The sequence below is a fragment of the Citrus clementina genome, unplaced genomic scaffold (assembly GCF_000493195.1).
Source record: "Citrus clementina cultivar Clemenules unplaced genomic scaffold, Citrus_clementina_v1.0 scaffold_3, whole genome shotgun sequence".
NCBI classification, from domain to species: Eukaryota; Viridiplantae; Streptophyta; class Magnoliopsida; order Sapindales; family Rutaceae; genus Citrus; species Citrus x clementina.
Genome location: NW_006262339.1, coordinates 41,783,134 through 41,799,542, shown reverse-complemented (window position 1 = coordinate 41,799,542; position 16,409 = coordinate 41,783,134). Strand labels below are relative to the sequence as shown.

Sequence of the window (16,409 nt, the reverse complement as noted above, 5' to 3'; positions counted from 1 at the left end):
GATTTGTGCTAATCTTTCGCCATAATAAATCTAGATTTTTTATTATTACATAAATTGCATTTCATTGCAAATAGATAATATTACAACATCAAGCTCATACCGGGCATTTATTACAATAAATAAGTGGTTAATAAATTTGTTTAAAATAATCCTACAACGAGCGCGTCAAAAATCATTGCAATATATAAGCAAATATCTAGTTTTTTTGTTTTTTTTTGGGTCATCATTTTTGTTCCTCTAGTTCATCGTCTTCGCTACAACAATCATTTCGCATATGTTTGAAACTTAATTAAGAGAGATGAGAAGTGAAAAAAAAGTTATCTAAATTTATATGAATGGTCCCCCATGCATATATTCGACCATTTCCACAAATTTTTAGATTCATAAAATGTTGTATTTAATTCTAATAAATATACTGATATATAATATATTTTTAAGAATAAAATATTAAATATATGGAAACCAAACCCCTTTTCCAACCCTTGTGTGTTTTGCCAACCCTAGTTCTAATGACTTCCATCTAAATCCAATTTGACCAAAGTTTTACTAAATCAAATCAATATTTTTTTTCTTCATTTTTCCAGCTTATATGATTAATTTTGCGGATGCTACTGCTAGTTGATTTACATCCCGGCCGGGCTTAAAAAGCCCGACACGGATCCGGGTTTTTGTACTAAGATTTTATATTTTTAATATTATATATGTATTTCTTTTTTAAATTTTATAAGTTTTAAATTTATTTCAATGAAATTTTAAATAAAAATATAAATTTTAAGTGTTTAAAATTTTATGAGTCAAATAAAAATAAAAATTTAAAATAACATATATTTTATTAATAAAATCCGAGTTCTAGACCGGATCCCGCAATCAAATTATCCAATGTATGTATGGGCAACCATAATGATGCCTCGGCCTGGACCTCGGCCATTATTTTTTTATTTGCCGCAAGCCTGCAATCAAATTCCACGTGCTAAAGGATCGTTTCAAAGCTCTTTATTTGGTCAATAATTCCAAAAAGAGACCAAAGTGGGTACGATCACAATCCTTAGTTGAATGATTTTCCTACCTACCAGACCAATGTGCTTGAATCATAAAGAATCATTATTTCCATTGACAGCATATTTGATACAACACCAAGTTACACCCTTCAGTTTATTGCCCCCAATAGCATCTGTTATTAATTGGAGCATACAACAGAGAACAGTTAAAATGTGGATGCACAAAGGAAAGGAGGCCATATTTTCTCACTGTTCTCTGCAAATCTTTTATGCCCTTCCTCATCCTTTTTTAATCCACATTTTTTTTTTCTTCCTATTTGATGCCAACAAAAATGGCAATAGAGAAACTAGTTCGACCGTCAGCAGTATTCAATCTTCTTCTTCCCTAGGACTCCCAACAGCGTTACCACCATCAAGCTGTACCCACAAGCTTCCATTTCTCTCTCCTCCATTTTCCCACGTTTGTTGCCTCACACTCCGGTCATTCGTATCATCACCATCCGAAAACTGTAATTATAATTTTTTTAACGTAATTATAAAACTCTTAGCTTAATAAACTAAAATTCCTGCAATATTCATGTGAAATCAATAATTTCTTAATGGACTTAACTGTTTAGTGATAAAATAATAAAAATTGAAACATTAAGTAAAAAAAAATATAATTATTATAAAACTTCGATGATAAAGAGATGTATCAAATGATAATATGAATATCCCTTCCTACAATAAAATGGTTCCGCGAAAGAAAGCAGTTTAAATCACTTCTAAGCCAAGTAGATTCAACAAATGAGGATATAAATTAATAATGTAAAACGTAGAATATAGATGAAGATGTCGCACCTATGCTTATACAATAAAGCCCTTCGCCAGTACCATGGGTGAATCAGAAACCAAAATAATTAAAACTGTTATAGGCACGAATAACAAATTACATATACATGACAACGGTGAGGAAAAGGATATTATCAGTGAAATTCGATCTTGGGGTCAATGCCATGGCGACCTTCATCAACAAGAGCCAAACTTAACATTTCGGTACAAAACTGATCATCTGGCTTCAGCCACAGTGCCTGATTTGCAGATTAGAATGAAAAAGCAAATCAGTGATTCGTAAAATGCAGCAGGTTAGAGTTGTCCTTTCAACAGTGGATGACTACGATAGACAGTAAGCTTATTGCACATGAAGGAAACAGCAAGAGTACTTTTTAGTTTACCTTGTGATAATATGTAATGGCAGCAGAAAAGTTATCCTGCACGAGAGAGCCAAAAGAAACAAATTCATTATCGTAGACTCTAGCAGTTTTCTAAATGCAAGGGTGAAGATCCGACAATAGTTTTTTAAACTCTAAACAGTAGACACTAGATGCATCCAATAAACTAGTATTTGGTAACAAATACCACTTAGATTAATTAGCTAACTACTCCTCACAACAGCAGAATATTCATAGGTACACAAGTTTTCATTGAAAAATGAATTAATAACAAATTCACCATACCTGCAAATGGTAAGTGTAAGCAAGACCTGCATAGGTGCTCAAGCTTCTATTCGACAACGTCAGCGCTCGCTCATAACAGGATATTGCCTCGTGATACATCCTGAAACATGATAGATTCTAAAATCAGGTTCAATAAACAGTAAGTCAAATGTATGTTTATAGATTAGTAATACCAGAAGTGAACATAAATCCACCACCTACTAAGAAGGAAAAAAGCACAAACATTAAAAAAATTACTATTCCATCAAGAGAATAATATATAAACTAATAGCATATGAACTACCCAGTAGAGAGTAGACCAATCCATAATCTGGCATATCCTTATTTAACTATTTGCATCAAGTCCTTTTAGGAAGTGCTATAGATACAACTACTAGGGCTCCTAGTAGTCTCTCGAGCTTATTAGGCAAAGCTGATCATAAGCAGCCATGATAGTATAAGGAAGGTTATACTTCTGTCTTATATCTTCATGCTGCTCATGATCTCATACGATGCAAACTGAAAAATCTTACATTATTAAACTACGCTCGAATCCCTAAAATAAAATGCATTTATCAAGATAAAGGTGATCTTCCATTTGAAAATTTAGCCCAAAAAAAAAAAATCTAGATAGCTGAATGATATTTTATGTACAATTCAACAAAAACACAATAAAATAAAGGAAAAATATCTTGAATAGGCAATAGAACAAGAAGACGCAAGTGAGACAGCCTATTCCAACAAATTTAAACATACTTTAATTTCCTGTAAGCATGTGCAAGATTCACCACAGTTGGTTCCGACATTTCACTTAAAGAGGAAGGAATGTGTGCCAAGGTCTTCTCAAACCACCACACAGCTTTGTTATACCTACAAGTGTTTCAAATACTTGCTGGTCAAACCAGTGAATGGAAATTCATACAAAAGCCATAACATATAACAATAAAAAGAGCACAATTCTTGTAAGGCATGGTTTGGGATTGTGTTGGACAACTGTATCTTAAAAGTTAAAGCACTAAAATGTTTGATAAACACTAGTTGAAGTAGCTTGAAAGTTGATTTGATTTGATTTTACACTTATATGATGAAAAATCTATTATATCATTACTAATTTTGTTAAAATTATTATTTAAAAATTATATTTACTACATACTATTAACTTTTATTTAAAAGTTACGGCTTTTTTTCCACAGCTGCTGTAGCCTAAAAGCTACAGCATCTCAATACCAAACAGCACCCAAGTTTAACTCGGATAAAATTTCATATCCCCAAGTAATAATATTATTAAAAAAGAAAAACTAATAAGGTAAACATATCACTGGAAAAAAGCAACTCAAGTGAACCAAACATCCTTACTCCTTCATGTGGTAAGCAACAACCCCGAGTTCATTGTACACAAGTGGATCTGACGGGCATATGGTCTTTGCCTGCATGAAAAACTGGAGAAAGGACAGCTAGTCAGAAGTTTAACAAGATATTCAAAGAATTATCACTAAGAGATTCAGATGAAGAAGACCCTGTTTTGACAACGAAGGAAAATGGACGATATGACCAAAATTATAATTACACAGGTCTCAGAATCATGAATAAATATTGTGATTAGCATCAGTTAAAAGTTGTCACAATTAAACAAAGAGGAAAGAAGTTGTATTCACATTAAATCCAAAGATCCAGAGAGAAAAATGAAACCGGCGAGATCACATCAACTAGCAAATCACATAGACCAACATCTGAATATCCAACAATCAGACTCCATATTGCAAAACAAACAACCTCTTAAGAGTTCTCACTGAAATCTAAAGAAAAAAATGAAAAGCAGCCTATATTTAGGAGAAGGCAATACACCTGTTCGGCAAGCTTAAAGCTGTGAGTTCGCATGTACTCCATTCCAATGTACAAAGTTGGTAAATGGCACCTGGAATAAGAGAACGTCAAGATTCAACCTGTAAAAAGACAATTCATAGTGATAAGAGTACTCCCACAACACAGTGCATACCATCACTAAACAATAAACAATGAAATTCGTTGATCTTTACGACCATATAACTACTCATGACAGTGTGGTTTATCACCAAAATAGAAAGACATTACATTTAAGACTAATTTTAATCAACTTACAATGTTTCTCAGGAAGAAATATGGAATTCAAATATGAATCATTCATAAAAAGTTCATATTGGTAAAACAGTTTATTAAACATGTAGGGCATAATCTGAGTAAAAAACTTTTACTAAATCAAAAGGGGAAAAAAAAAAAATATCTTGGTTGACGACCCATGAAACCCAATTTTTTTAGCGACAGTGCTCTTGAAACAGATTAAGATGAAGCAGTTGAAATTTCAAGGATTACATGAAACCTAATAGAAATGTGGGGGACCAAAAAAATATTTTATCCACATGATTATACACCCAAAGCACACTGTTCTTCAATTGAACGAGAATTGAGTGATATCAAGATAAGCACAATTAACCAAACCCAACCCTTAGGATATCTTTCAGATACCCAAAAAGGAAAAAGAAAGCCAAAAATTAAATTCCAAAAGTGTTCTGGAACTTGCTCAAAAGCAAGTTAGTGGCTTTGTCCTTGTCCTCATTGCATGAATATGCTGATCCAAGGAAAGAAAAATTAGAAAGGTACAGAAATGAATATATAATGCTAAAAATTACCCTGGAAACAAACGAGCAGCTGTGCGATAACCCAACATTGCTTGATCACCCTCTTCTTGAGCAGCAAAAGCATTTCCATAACCTATCCAAGCAGGGGCGAATGTCCCATCAAGATTTGTAGCCTTGCTGTAGTGAATGGAGCCAACAAGTAATTACATATCTCTAAATAACATTTCAAATCTTGTATCAAATCCATAAAAGATATATTTAATAAGAGCAACAGACAAATGGTGCATTTACTTCCCATGAATTAAATGGACAGAAATCGAAATAGGCTGGAATGTGGAATCTGAATAGGGAATGAGAATTAGAATATGTTGTTTACTTGAGCTATATGAATCGAAATCGGAATCGGAATCGGAATGAGCTGCATTCCCATTTATTATTTACTTTACCTTGTAATCGGAATGCATTATTGCAAGTTACCATAATGCCCTTAGTTAAAATTGTATATTTTTCACTAACAAAACAAATAAATAAACATTTCTAGGAAAAATATATACATGTTTATTATAATATTGAGCATAATACTATAACTTTCAGAATAAATTAGTTGTTGTTGTTATTTTTATTATTACTACTCCTGTTATTATTACATTTATTTTTATTATTATTAATTATTATTAATATTACTACTATTATTAATATTATTTATTGATAAAAAAAGAATATTTAATTTTCTTTAAGGATAAAAGTGTCAATTCATTTCCCATTCTCATTCCCACCTCTCCCATGGCAATGGGATTCCAATACCCCAGTCCCAAATTTTTAGGCCCCACCCAAAATCAATTCTAATTCCTTCATGTTTTTAGCAAGTAAACACTATCAATCATCCCCATTCCCCATTATGATTCCCCAATTCGAGAATTAAATGCACCCTAAAACTTTTGCAAGGTGGAGCAAGCTCAAAAAAAATTTTTTTTTGGTTAATTGGAAACTGTAACAATAATAATAATAATGAAGATGAAGAAGAAGAAGAAGAATCAAACCCAAAAAAAAAAAAAGACAAAAATCTTCCCTACCAAGAAGAAACCCAAAAACTATACAATTGAAAATATTATAATAAAGGTAATCCATATTACTGAACTCCACAAATATTAAACTGCATATATAATGCATCACACAAAAAGAGGCTTTTCAACATTTTGACAATTACAGAGCCAAGAACACTGTGTGAAGAGAAGATTTCTGAAATCTAGCATCGCAGGTTGACAGAATAACAAGGCCCCTAAAATGCAAAGAAAAAAAGACATAATAGAATCTCATAATATAAGGATCTCTCGGTATATGAAAAAAACATATACCTACAAGCTTCAATATTGAAATCAGCGGAGGCAATAAAAGATGGATAGATTAATTATAGGGCCTCAGTTTACTCAATAATGCATAATCCTTACCTGAAATAACGGCGCGATTGATCATATTTTTTTATACAATAGTAGTAGCAACCAACTGCAAACCATGACAAAGCCCTAAAAAATGAAAAGTCTTCATAAGCTAACAATATAATACTCAAAGAGTACTTTAAATTAGAAGTTCAAATTAATATAAAAAACAGTCAATCTAATAGCAAAAATGCTTTCATTATTTCACACTTCCAAAGTTTTCTAGAAAGAGAAGAAAGAAAAGAGGAAATGCTTACTTTTGAGGATAATCCTTCACTAAATTGCATGCCATCAGATATAGTTCATTTGAATGTCCAAGTTCCATAGCAGCAGCTAAGTGCACCAAGGTACATTTCAGATGGAAAGGGTCTTTCTCAAGTAATCTGGGGAAACAAAGACAAAAGGAAGGAAAAAGGTCATACAGCATCTCAAGAACAATGCAGCCATATTTTTTTTTTCTTCATTTCTTCACCAACTTACACAGAAGTTAGTTCAAAGCATTTTTGGTATTCTCCACACTGATGATAGTACTCAGCTTTGCAGGCTAAAAGATCAGTATTGTTTTTTAGACTGTGTGAGAAGGACAGGCTCGAATGGACACTATCACATTTTTCTTTCTCAATTTCTCTAAATTTGGCTTCTACAACGTTCTCCTTGTCATACTGATAAAACAAAGGGAGACAGGAAAGAAGAAAGAAAGAAATTGTTCAGTGCACTCAAACACAGCAAAAAGAATCAATATCAGAAAACAGAAGGGATGTTTACATTTGGAAGAGCATATAATGAACTTGCATACAGTTCACCTTTTTTATCAAACATGAGTAAAATGAAGAAAGCCATCCATCTTCAGAGCCAAATTCCAATGATGAAAGTAAACTTGTTTCTGAAATTCAACAGTAAATCCAATAATTTAAAGCATTAGCCTGTTGTAACATGTTCCATGAAAAATCAAATGCTAGTAGAACACAGCCAAAGAAAGTTTTACCAAATTAAATTTATATCAACATGTTCGTGTGTGATTATAATTTTCTTTATGTGTGTGCGCAAGCGCACGTGCGCATGTAAGAACTAGAATTCAAACTGTAAACATTGTCACAATCCACTTCTCTCAGATGAAATAAACAGATGACTAGGAGAAAACTAAATCATTACCTTGCTCGCATGTGAGCATGTGATTTTCAATAAGGCATTCCAAAGCCTGCAAAAGAAATCAAGGTACAGCCATAAAGAAAAAAATCATAAAGAATGAGAAACGGTGTATCTTATACGGAACATCCAAATGAGAAATCTATGTGATCAGCAGAGGTCAAATTAAAGAAAAGGATTAAAATTTTAATAAGAAACGGATTAAAATTTTATTAAAAAAAAGAAAAAGAAAAAGGACAAGCCTAGCTCAAAATCTAGGCCCTCTTTTGAGTAATTTTCTAATCCTTGAGAAGGCAAAATAGTTTCCAGAGGTTGTAATATTTTGCTTAGAAAGTCATTTCTGAGCTTTATGCAGCCATAAAATTCAAGGGAAGGAGTTTTGAGAAGAGGAAGCTTCCCCCACCAACTTATCTCCAGGGAAAAAAAAACAATAACATTGATAACATGTCATGCATACCTCATAACACAAAGGATCAGCTTTGATTGCTGCTTTATACCTTAAATCATTATGAAAAAAATATAGTAAGCCTTTGTATGAACCATAGTGTTTTAATTCAACAAAACTGAGAGAATAGAGCAAAATGAATTGAACAGAATAGAGCAGATATACTGACAAACGAAACACCAAAGAAAAGCTAATTAAGGCTATAAAACGATACCATAATAGTTACTAAAGAAAAAGAGTTGAGGAAAGCACCCAACTTACCGAAATTCATGCAAGCTTTCAATCAGATAATAAAATGAGGCCTCTAATTCAGACAGCATAAAACTCTAAAACAAAACATCCAGGTGTAAGTAACCACATGGAGTGAAGCATAGCTGATCTGCCAATTGAATCTTGTTACATTTGATTTAAAACCACCTTTCTATACTATTACTCCTTAACGTTCTAAAAATGCTGCATATGAAAGTTGGTAATGAAACAAGATGAAAGAGGAAGCAAATAATGAGGTATTGCAGCCAAAAGTTCATCCGAGTTCAGGACTAGGAAAGAGTGAACCAATAGAAGACCAGAATTGTGGTTGGAAGCAAAAACCATTCAGGATACCAAAAAAAAAAAATGTAGAAAATCTTATTCATGTGGCAGTTAATTTGGCAATCAACCTCTTTGAAAAAGTAAATTTGGCAATCAACCTCTTTGAAAAAGTAAATTTGGCAATCAACCTCTTTGAGACAGCAGAACAGAACCAATAGCCTTATTGAACTAAATCATCCCAGCATATACTACTATTCCTCTGTCACCAAATGGACTCCAGAAGACATGGGATGTTAACATTTTAAACTGTCTTATCAAACTTTTGCATTGATTTATATCAAGGAAAGTTGTCTAGACTAACCAATCTATATATAGATATTTCTTCAAGTAGTATCTAAACAAACTCCTTGGTTATTAACCACATATATAAAACATTCATGCATTCAGAAAAAATCTGCTCTAATGAAATCAAAGATAAATTTACTTATGCCCAACTTACACAAGTTTATAACAATGTTCAAATTTTTTCATTAAATCAATAAAGTCATTTCCTTTCTTTAACAGTACGTTAAATTACTGCACCTAATTTACTATAACATAAGACAGTATAAGCTAGTATCATTTTGACTGAAAAACTAAGGGAAAATAACATAAAGCGTTATACAATTAAGCAGAACGATTTTCAGTAAATTGATCGCAAAAAACTAACCACAGCCGAGCTTGGGCACGATTTTCCAAGGCTTCATATGCTTTGCCTCTCAAAAAGCATATAGCTGAAGAGATCTGTAATAGAAAAAAGAAATATTGGGCGAAGAATACAACAAATGTGCAACAAATTAAAAAATAATAGGCCAAATAAAATGAGATTGCAAACAAAAACTTACATTGATTTCTCTGTCTTCCCCATCTTTATCTAAGTACATGACATTGCTATCCTTTGTGTCATAAACATTCCCATCTTCATCAACCTTAGCATCACCGAGCATCGACAAACACTGGTCCCACTCCTTCAGTTCCTCCTAATTATACAAAGGACAGGCCAGAAATAAATAAGTAAAAGAAAAACTGCCCAGCTGTATAACAAATAGACATTCAAGAAAAAATTGAACAAAGTTATTCAGCTCAAAGTGGATAATTTCATCTTAATTGCCTAAAATCTAGTTTTCATTTTCTTAAAACACACAAGACACGCAAATTTGCTGGAGCAATTCAATTTCCACATATTTCTCATTGAAATTCTTTTGTCATGTAATATAAAGAACACAAATTTCAAGCTGAAATTTTCAAAATTTCCCTTTTTCATAACACAATAAAACCCAAAAACGCAAAAAGCATGAACCCCAAAATCCGAAATTCAAATTTTCTAATGCAATCAAAAAACAGAAGTTTACCAGACACTTAGCAGCCAAGTAACGAAATCGGAGGTCACGGAGCACAATTTTCGAGGCGTTAAGGAGGTGAAATGCACGGCGGTAGTGGCGACCAAGGAACAGAGCCTGAGCCTGCATGTACACGTCAGCAGGGTCACTGGTCAAAGCGGCGACCTTATCGGCGAAAAATATGGCCGACGAGTACAAATGCTTGCTCACACAGTCGCGAACCACTCCTCGAAGCTTCTCTATTTCTTCTTCTCTCATTATGAAATTGGAGATCTAAGGGTATGTTTGGTTCTCAGGAAAGTGGCTTTTAGTTTTGTTTCTTTGTTTTTTTTTTTTTTTGAATACAGTTTGGTTTCTTTTTTAAGAGGGAAAAATGAGGGTTTGGTTCGGGAGAATGAGATTCTCACCAAGGTGAGAACCACAATGAACACAGAACGGTGCGTTTTGTGCCCAGTATAAATTTTTGACTCTGGACAATATTTTGAGCTGACAGAGAAATGTACATTAATTTGCTCTTCAGCAATTACTTAGAATTTTTTTTTTTTAGTTGTATTCTACCATTTCTTTATATGGAGTAGATTTTACATAGATTTAGATCTGTGCTAATCTTTCGCCATAATAAATCTAGATTTTTTTAACATAAATTGGATTTCATTGCAAACAGACAATATTACAACATCAATTAAATCAACTAGCAGTGACATCCACAAAATTAATCATACAAGCTGGAAAAAAGAAAAAAAATTGATTTGATTCAGTAAAACTTTGGTCAAATTGGATTTAGATGCAATTCATTACGGGAGAACGATCAAATACATTAAATATGTAATATGAGAGAAAGGATATCTCAGAAGTTGGAAGCCAACTGTCAAGACAATTATCCAATGTATGTATGGGCAACCATAATTATGCCTCAGCCTCGGCCATTATTTCTTCTTTGCCGCAAGCCTGCAATCAAATTCCACATGCTAAAGGATCATTTCAAAGCTCTCTATTTTGTCAATAATTCCAAAAAGAGACCAAATTGGGTACGATCACAATCCTTAGTTGAATGATTTTCCTACCTACCAGACCAATGTGCTTGAATCATAAAGAATCATTATTTCCATTGACAGCATATTTGATACAACACCAAGTTACACCCTTCAGTTTATTGCCACCACTAGCATCTGTTATTAATTGAACATACAACAACACTAGAACAGTTTAAATGTGGATGCAAAAAGGAAAGGAGGCCATATTTTCTCACTGTTCTCTGCAAATCTTTTATGCCCTTCTCATCCTTTTTTAATCCACATTTTTTTTCTTCCCATTTGATGCCAACAAAATTGGCAATAGAGAAACTAGTTCGGCCCTGTTAGCAGTATTCAATCTTCTTCTTCCCTAGGACTCCCAACAGCGTCGCCACCATCAAGCTGTACCCACAAGCTTCCATTTCTCTCTCCTCCGTTTTCCCACGTTTGTTGCCTCACACTCCGGTCATTCGTATCATCACCATCTGAAAACTGTGCCCACACACTTCGGCTTTTCCCCCACCCGCTGACTTCCTCATCACATCCTGCTACTGTTTTTAGTAGCTCAGACTGCAGCAACGGGCAGTTTTCCTTGAGATATTGAAAACCATCTGAGCGCATAACAGCTGCATCAAATGAAGACAATCAGAGAATTCAGAAATTACAAGTTAGAGTGGGAAGAATAAATCTCATCACAAATAACGAAAACCTCAGGCTGCAGCCTTGATTCCCAGGTTTTCAATACTGCCCAGACCTCCTGCAGAGCAAAACACTTCGTAAACAGAAGGCTCTGCAGTTGTTTAAACATGAAATCCTCAACTTCATTCATGCCCAACTTAGAAGTTTTTCATGTTAAAGGTCCCGTTTGGGATTGCGGTTGAAATGCCATAAGTAAGCCTTTTACATAAGTTTTGACAAAATTGGTGTTTAGTAAATCCTTTAAAAGCTGTTGATTTCATAAGTTTCTCCATTTTGACAGTAGCTTTTAAAAGCAGTTAGAGAGTTACTTTTTATAAACAACTTATTAAATAGGCCACCATATATTTTTAAAGTTCTTAATATAATCTTAATATTCTAACAAAAGGACATGTCTTACTTTTCCAAAACTCTAATATACAAATGAAAAAACATATATATCAAACTTATGTCCATTTTGGTTGTTGTATAATAAAACAACACTAACATCACAAAGTTCACCAAAACACATATACTCTACTTTCAAACTCACAGTAACCGCAACAACACAAACACAATTTACCAAACACTGAGCTGCTTGTTAGTCGATAGCTTTTTCCATCCACACAACAAAAGCAGCTTATTTGCAATCCCAAACTGGCCCTACAATGGCTACTTTAATATTTGTGTCATTTCAGTTCATACAACAAGTATCCACTACACCAAAGCAACATTAACCAGGAACACAAACTCAATAATTTTTTTAATTTTTCCTTCAAACTTGTTTTTCTTGGTTTCAAGTTGTTGATGAAGAAGGGTTAAGCACACAATTGAGCTAGACAATTTCATCAGAAGTACTTTGCCCAAGTAAATAGGCAAAAATCATTTAGACAAAAAAGGAAGATATAGAAACACACCAAATGATATATCCTTTTAGTAGCTCTTCAATGTCCTGTCATTCATGATTTTAAGAGGGAATGGACGACCTATGTTACCTTACCTTTTATAACTGTCTGTTTTGTTTCCTTCAAAGGGCGGGAATAGAACAAGAAGAGTTCATTGTATTTCTAGATTTCATTTCTGTTAAGTGCCACGGGTGCACAAGCTACATCTTATTCCCCCCCCCCCCCCCCCCCCCAAAAAAAAAGAAGAAAAAAAAATCCTTCAAGCTATCAACATAGAAAAGGTCCCAAATTGAAGCAATTCATCCAATTCAGTTCAAGAACAAACGGACTGCTTTGAATAGACCTTTATGTTGGTCAACGTTCCTTGATCCATGGTGTCTCAAGAGGTACGCATATGGTAAACAGCAATGATGTTCTCATATTTCCAATGGTGATGAAAATTGACTAAATTGGTTCAGAACCACATGAAAATACCAGATAGGATATAGGAAGGAGGGAAATAGGGCCTGAACGAAAATATAACCAAGTAACAAACTAACAAGAAATCACAATTTGCTTCAGAACTCAACTGCTCAAGAGGAAATTTGTCTAATCGAATTCTGACCCTAATTGAAGTCACAAGCCACAGAAACAGTTTGATGAATTAACAAAAATCAACAGAACTCCCATTTGCGTCACATACATATTTTGGAAGGCATCGTAGAAACACTATGAACTTCACATCCTTTCAAAACCAAATAAACTAATGCTCTTGTTGCCGCCCCCTCTCACCTTCATCAGTGCCATGTTGCCCCTATGAATTCATCCTCAGTCTTCCGATAGACTTTCGATCACATTGCTTTTCTTAAAGGTTAATCTCATCAACAAATCTGACTCTTGCAAAAGACTGCCAGTGGACTCATTCAAACTTTATACCCTCCTGCTCCATCACCATTTTGAACATAAATTGGCACAAGTGCAATCATCTATATCTATATCTATATATATATAGGACATTGATCCAATCCGGGGCTCCCGGATTGTATCACTGTCCGGGAAGCCGCCAGCGGTGGCTTCTTTTTTATTTTTTTTGGTTGGCTGCACATGGTGGGGCCTGGTGCCTTTGGATTTAAATCCAAAGGTCACCAGCCTTTGTTCCGCACACTGTTCCAATCCGGGAGTCCCGAATTGGAACAGCACCCTATATATATATATATATTATATATCCAGAATTAGAGTAATTTTAACCTTGGCCCATTCTATACAGTACCATCAGCATTTCCTTCCTCCTTTTCTTAAATAAACAATCTATTTACACTGTGAAATACATTATTGCCACAATAACTCTTGAACTACACTGATTCTATCACTGTCCAGTCATATACAAAACTACCCGCATCTCCTCACAATCTATTGACATAACTAATTTACACTTCTGCCATCACACATTTAAACTTCTTCAGAACTATCTCTTTTATGCACCAAAAATTTGACATTATAAGGGCCAAGTCTCTTTTCATGATTGCAGTTCACATCTGACCACCCCTGAAGGTGATTAGTTTGGCAAATACTAGCCACTCTTAGCAAAATATGGGATATCTACTTACTTCTACTCAAACAAGCATGAAACAAATGATTGGATACTCATCCATAGATCACTCACTTTGGCCCCAATAGACAAGACAAGAATAAAAAGTATCACCTGCAAAACAATCTCTGCTCGACCAGGAGAATATAACCGCCTCCTATTACATTCACTCAAATATTGCAACTAATATATACTATACATTGCATGTGTGGGGCCATACAAAATTGGGCAATAAACAAAGAGCAATTCATTAAGGGGTGCAAATAATAATATCTTATTCTGCATACCACATTCCAGCATTGTCCAAATTGTTATGTAAACCCCAATCTACAATAAAAGTGAAATAGAAAACTGAGAATGAAAAGAACAAACTGAAAGGACATACCTACGAGGTTTTCAGCAGCAAATTTGAGGCAAACAGATTTAAGATCCATAGCACAATGACGATCAGCCAGTGCCAGCGTATGGGCAACTGAATTCACTGATATAACCTTGCAGAGCACAGACTCACACATCAGTCTAAGTCTAGGCAAGACATATTTTTCTGCTGCAGCTAACAATTTTGCTTCTAATGTATCAGATACAGATGGCACACAAGATGAACTTGATGCGGAGCACTCCCCATCCTCAATAAGAGTATCTTTGTATATGAAGTGTAACAAAGCCTGCCGATTCACATGCTATAACATATTAGAAAAACAAGGGCGAAAGCCGTAACTATGCTCCACTGCCTTAAAAAACATATAAAGCCACAAAATTCAAACATTGCTTATTTGCTTTAAAGGAAAAAGAAAGCATGTTACTACCTTAAAAACCTTAGGTTCCATATCTGTAACAACTATTTCGTGATTATCTTCCTCCATTGCATCCAAAAATTCAGTTTCGAATACAGGAGACCGAGCAGCCAATACCAACTTATGAGCATGGAACTTTTCACCAGCAACATTAAAAGTAATATCTGAACTCTCCTCATTTTCCAATAACATACCAAAATGATCTCCTATATCAGATTCAGGAACCTGTATGGAGTGCAATCTCGAGCAATCTATTGCAGAAACCACGACACCAACTGTGCAATTAATTTTCAAGCAATCATCCTTGAGAAAATCCGATGTTTCAAGCATAGCCCGCCTAAAAAAACGCTTGTAGCCCCTAACCAAAAAAGAAAAAAGAAAAAAGAAAAGAAATACCAACTTAGTTCACTAAATCCACACAAAACAATCCTCAATAAAGTAAAAAAAGAAACTGCAGCGTGTACTACTTATACAAAGCCAGATCAAAACTGAAAAATTCCCAATGTTAGGTTACACCTATCTCCTAAATTTCAAAACAAGAAAGAAAAAAAAAAACATGTAAAGAAGATTATACATACAGAATCCAAATTTCTTCAAAATGTCCCGTGGTGGCACATACATTATTAAGTCAACACATAAGTTGTATTAAAAGAGAAAGACTTTGGTCATCGTATTATGAATTTTTTTTTTTTTTCACTTGAAGAAAAGCAGACAAAATCTAAAGAAAAGACGGGAAAAAAAAGAAGGGAAAAAATTAATGTTGTGACTACTGACCACATGCTGCCGCGGTATTTAAGGGTATAGGGCCCACTCTCCAAGGAACGATCGAAATGGGAATGGACCTTGTGCTTCCCTTTGCCACTCTGATCAACAAGGGTGAGCTCGAAGAGCGCCCTTACGTCGGTGCCCTCGCTGGCTAGGGCAATGAACACGGAGACATAGGTGGAGTTGTCTTCGGGATTCTTGCCGTCGGGGTAGAAATAGATGGCCCACTGGTAGCCGCCGACGGAGAAGTTATCGCTGGCGATGTGCTTGCCGATGCCAATGCCCTTGGAGAGGGAGTAGCCCTTTATGGTGAAGTGATGGGACCCGTTGATGGTCTGGGTCAGGGAGAGGGATGATGTCGGCGAAGACAGGGGTGTTGTTGTGGGCGATGGGGAGGGAGATGGTGCGTTTTGCATTTTCTTTCCTGTTTAGACTCTACAGTTTGGAGGAAGGCCCTTTTTGATCATCCATTCTACCTTTTCTTCTTCAAAGCTTGTATTGTGTTATTTTTTTCCCCCTTATGATTTATTTTCTTTTCTTTTATTTTTATTGGTGGACTGGACACCTTGTGATGTATTATTCGTCATACTGTGACGGTACTGTATGTACCCACTTATCTTTCTTGGCAAACCTTGAATTTTTAAAATTAAAATAAAAAAATCAAC

At 34.7% G+C, this 16,409-nt stretch overlaps 2 protein-coding genes across 5 annotated transcripts; both read right to left on the bottom strand.

The window, feature by feature from the left end:
- Nucleotides 1-1,034: 1,034 nt before the first annotated feature.
- On the bottom strand, nt 1,035-16,357 carry LOC18050187 (BTB/POZ and MATH domain-containing protein 4). 3 transcript variants are annotated; one of them, XM_024189850.1, is made up of 5 exons: nt 15,754-16,357; nt 14,992-15,337; nt 14,571-14,850; nt 11,521-11,664; nt 1,035-1,495 (listed from the first exon to the last, which is right to left on the bottom strand). In XM_024189850.1, exons 1-5 carry the CDS (start codon nt 16,158-16,160, stop codon nt 1,368-1,370), a joined length of 1,305 nt encoding a protein of 434 aa, XP_024045618.1. In that variant the 5' UTR covers nt 16,161-16,357; the 3' UTR covers nt 1,035-1,367. The 3 variants fall into 3 exon arrangements, with proteins under 3 accessions (XP_024045618.1, XP_006443499.1, XP_024045619.1); XM_024189851.1 differs by lacking the exon at nt 1,035-1,495 and adding an exon at nt 11,748-11,795 and having other exon boundaries at nt 11,584-11,664; nt 15,754-16,356; XM_006443436.2 differs by lacking the exon at nt 1,035-1,495 and having other exon boundaries at nt 11,104-11,664; nt 15,754-16,279.
- Nucleotides 1,428-10,539, bottom strand: LOC18050188 (anaphase-promoting complex subunit 6). Of its 2 annotated transcripts, XR_002906756.1 has the most exons (17): nt 10,038-10,539; nt 9,531-9,665; nt 9,356-9,429; nt 8,128-8,167; nt 7,677-7,722; nt 7,328-7,407; nt 7,005-7,186; nt 6,782-6,907; nt 6,537-6,611; nt 5,140-5,265; nt 4,319-4,388; nt 3,830-3,912; nt 3,230-3,343; nt 2,495-2,594; nt 2,213-2,248; nt 1,839-2,068; nt 1,428-1,505 (listed from the first exon to the last, which is right to left on the bottom strand). XR_002906756.1 is itself a non-coding variant. In XM_006443437.2 (16 exons), the coding sequence occupies exons 1-16, from the start codon at nt 10,281-10,283 to the stop codon at nt 1,964-1,966; spliced, it is 1,638 nt and encodes a 545-aa protein (XP_006443500.1). In that variant the 5' UTR covers nt 10,284-10,539; the 3' UTR covers nt 1,724-1,963. The 2 variants fall into 2 exon arrangements, 1 of the variants encoding a protein (XP_006443500.1); XM_006443437.2 differs by lacking the exon at nt 1,428-1,505 and having other exon boundaries at nt 1,724-2,068.
- Nucleotides 16,358-16,409: the final 52 nt, after the last annotated feature.

Bases quoted from the DNA above. Each gene is read 5' to 3' on its own strand.
- LOC18050188 (XM_006443437.2), bottom strand. From the start codon at position 10,283: ATGAGAGAAGAAGAAATAGAGAAGCTTCGAGGAGTGGTTCGCGACTGT. The intron at 7,408-7,676 runs GTAATGATTTAG...GTTGAATTTCAG, and splicing joins CATGCTCACATGCGAGCAAG to AAACAAGTTTACTTTCATCA. The intron at 7,187-7,327 runs GTGAACTGTATG...TTGTTTTATCAG, and splicing joins ACTCATGTTTGATAAAAAAG to TATGACAAGGAGAACGTTGT.
- LOC18050187 (XM_024189850.1), bottom strand. From the start codon at position 16,160: ATGCAAAACGCACCATCTCCCTCCCCATCGCCCACAACAACACCCCTG. The intron at 11,665-14,570 runs GTATGTCCTTTC...CATTTGATGCAG, and splicing joins TGCTGCTGAAAACCTCGTAG to CTGTTATGCGCTCAGATGGT. The intron at 1,496-11,520 runs GTGATGATACGA...AGTTTTCGGATG, and splicing joins GTGGGCACAGTTTTCAGATG to GTGATGATACGAATGACCGG.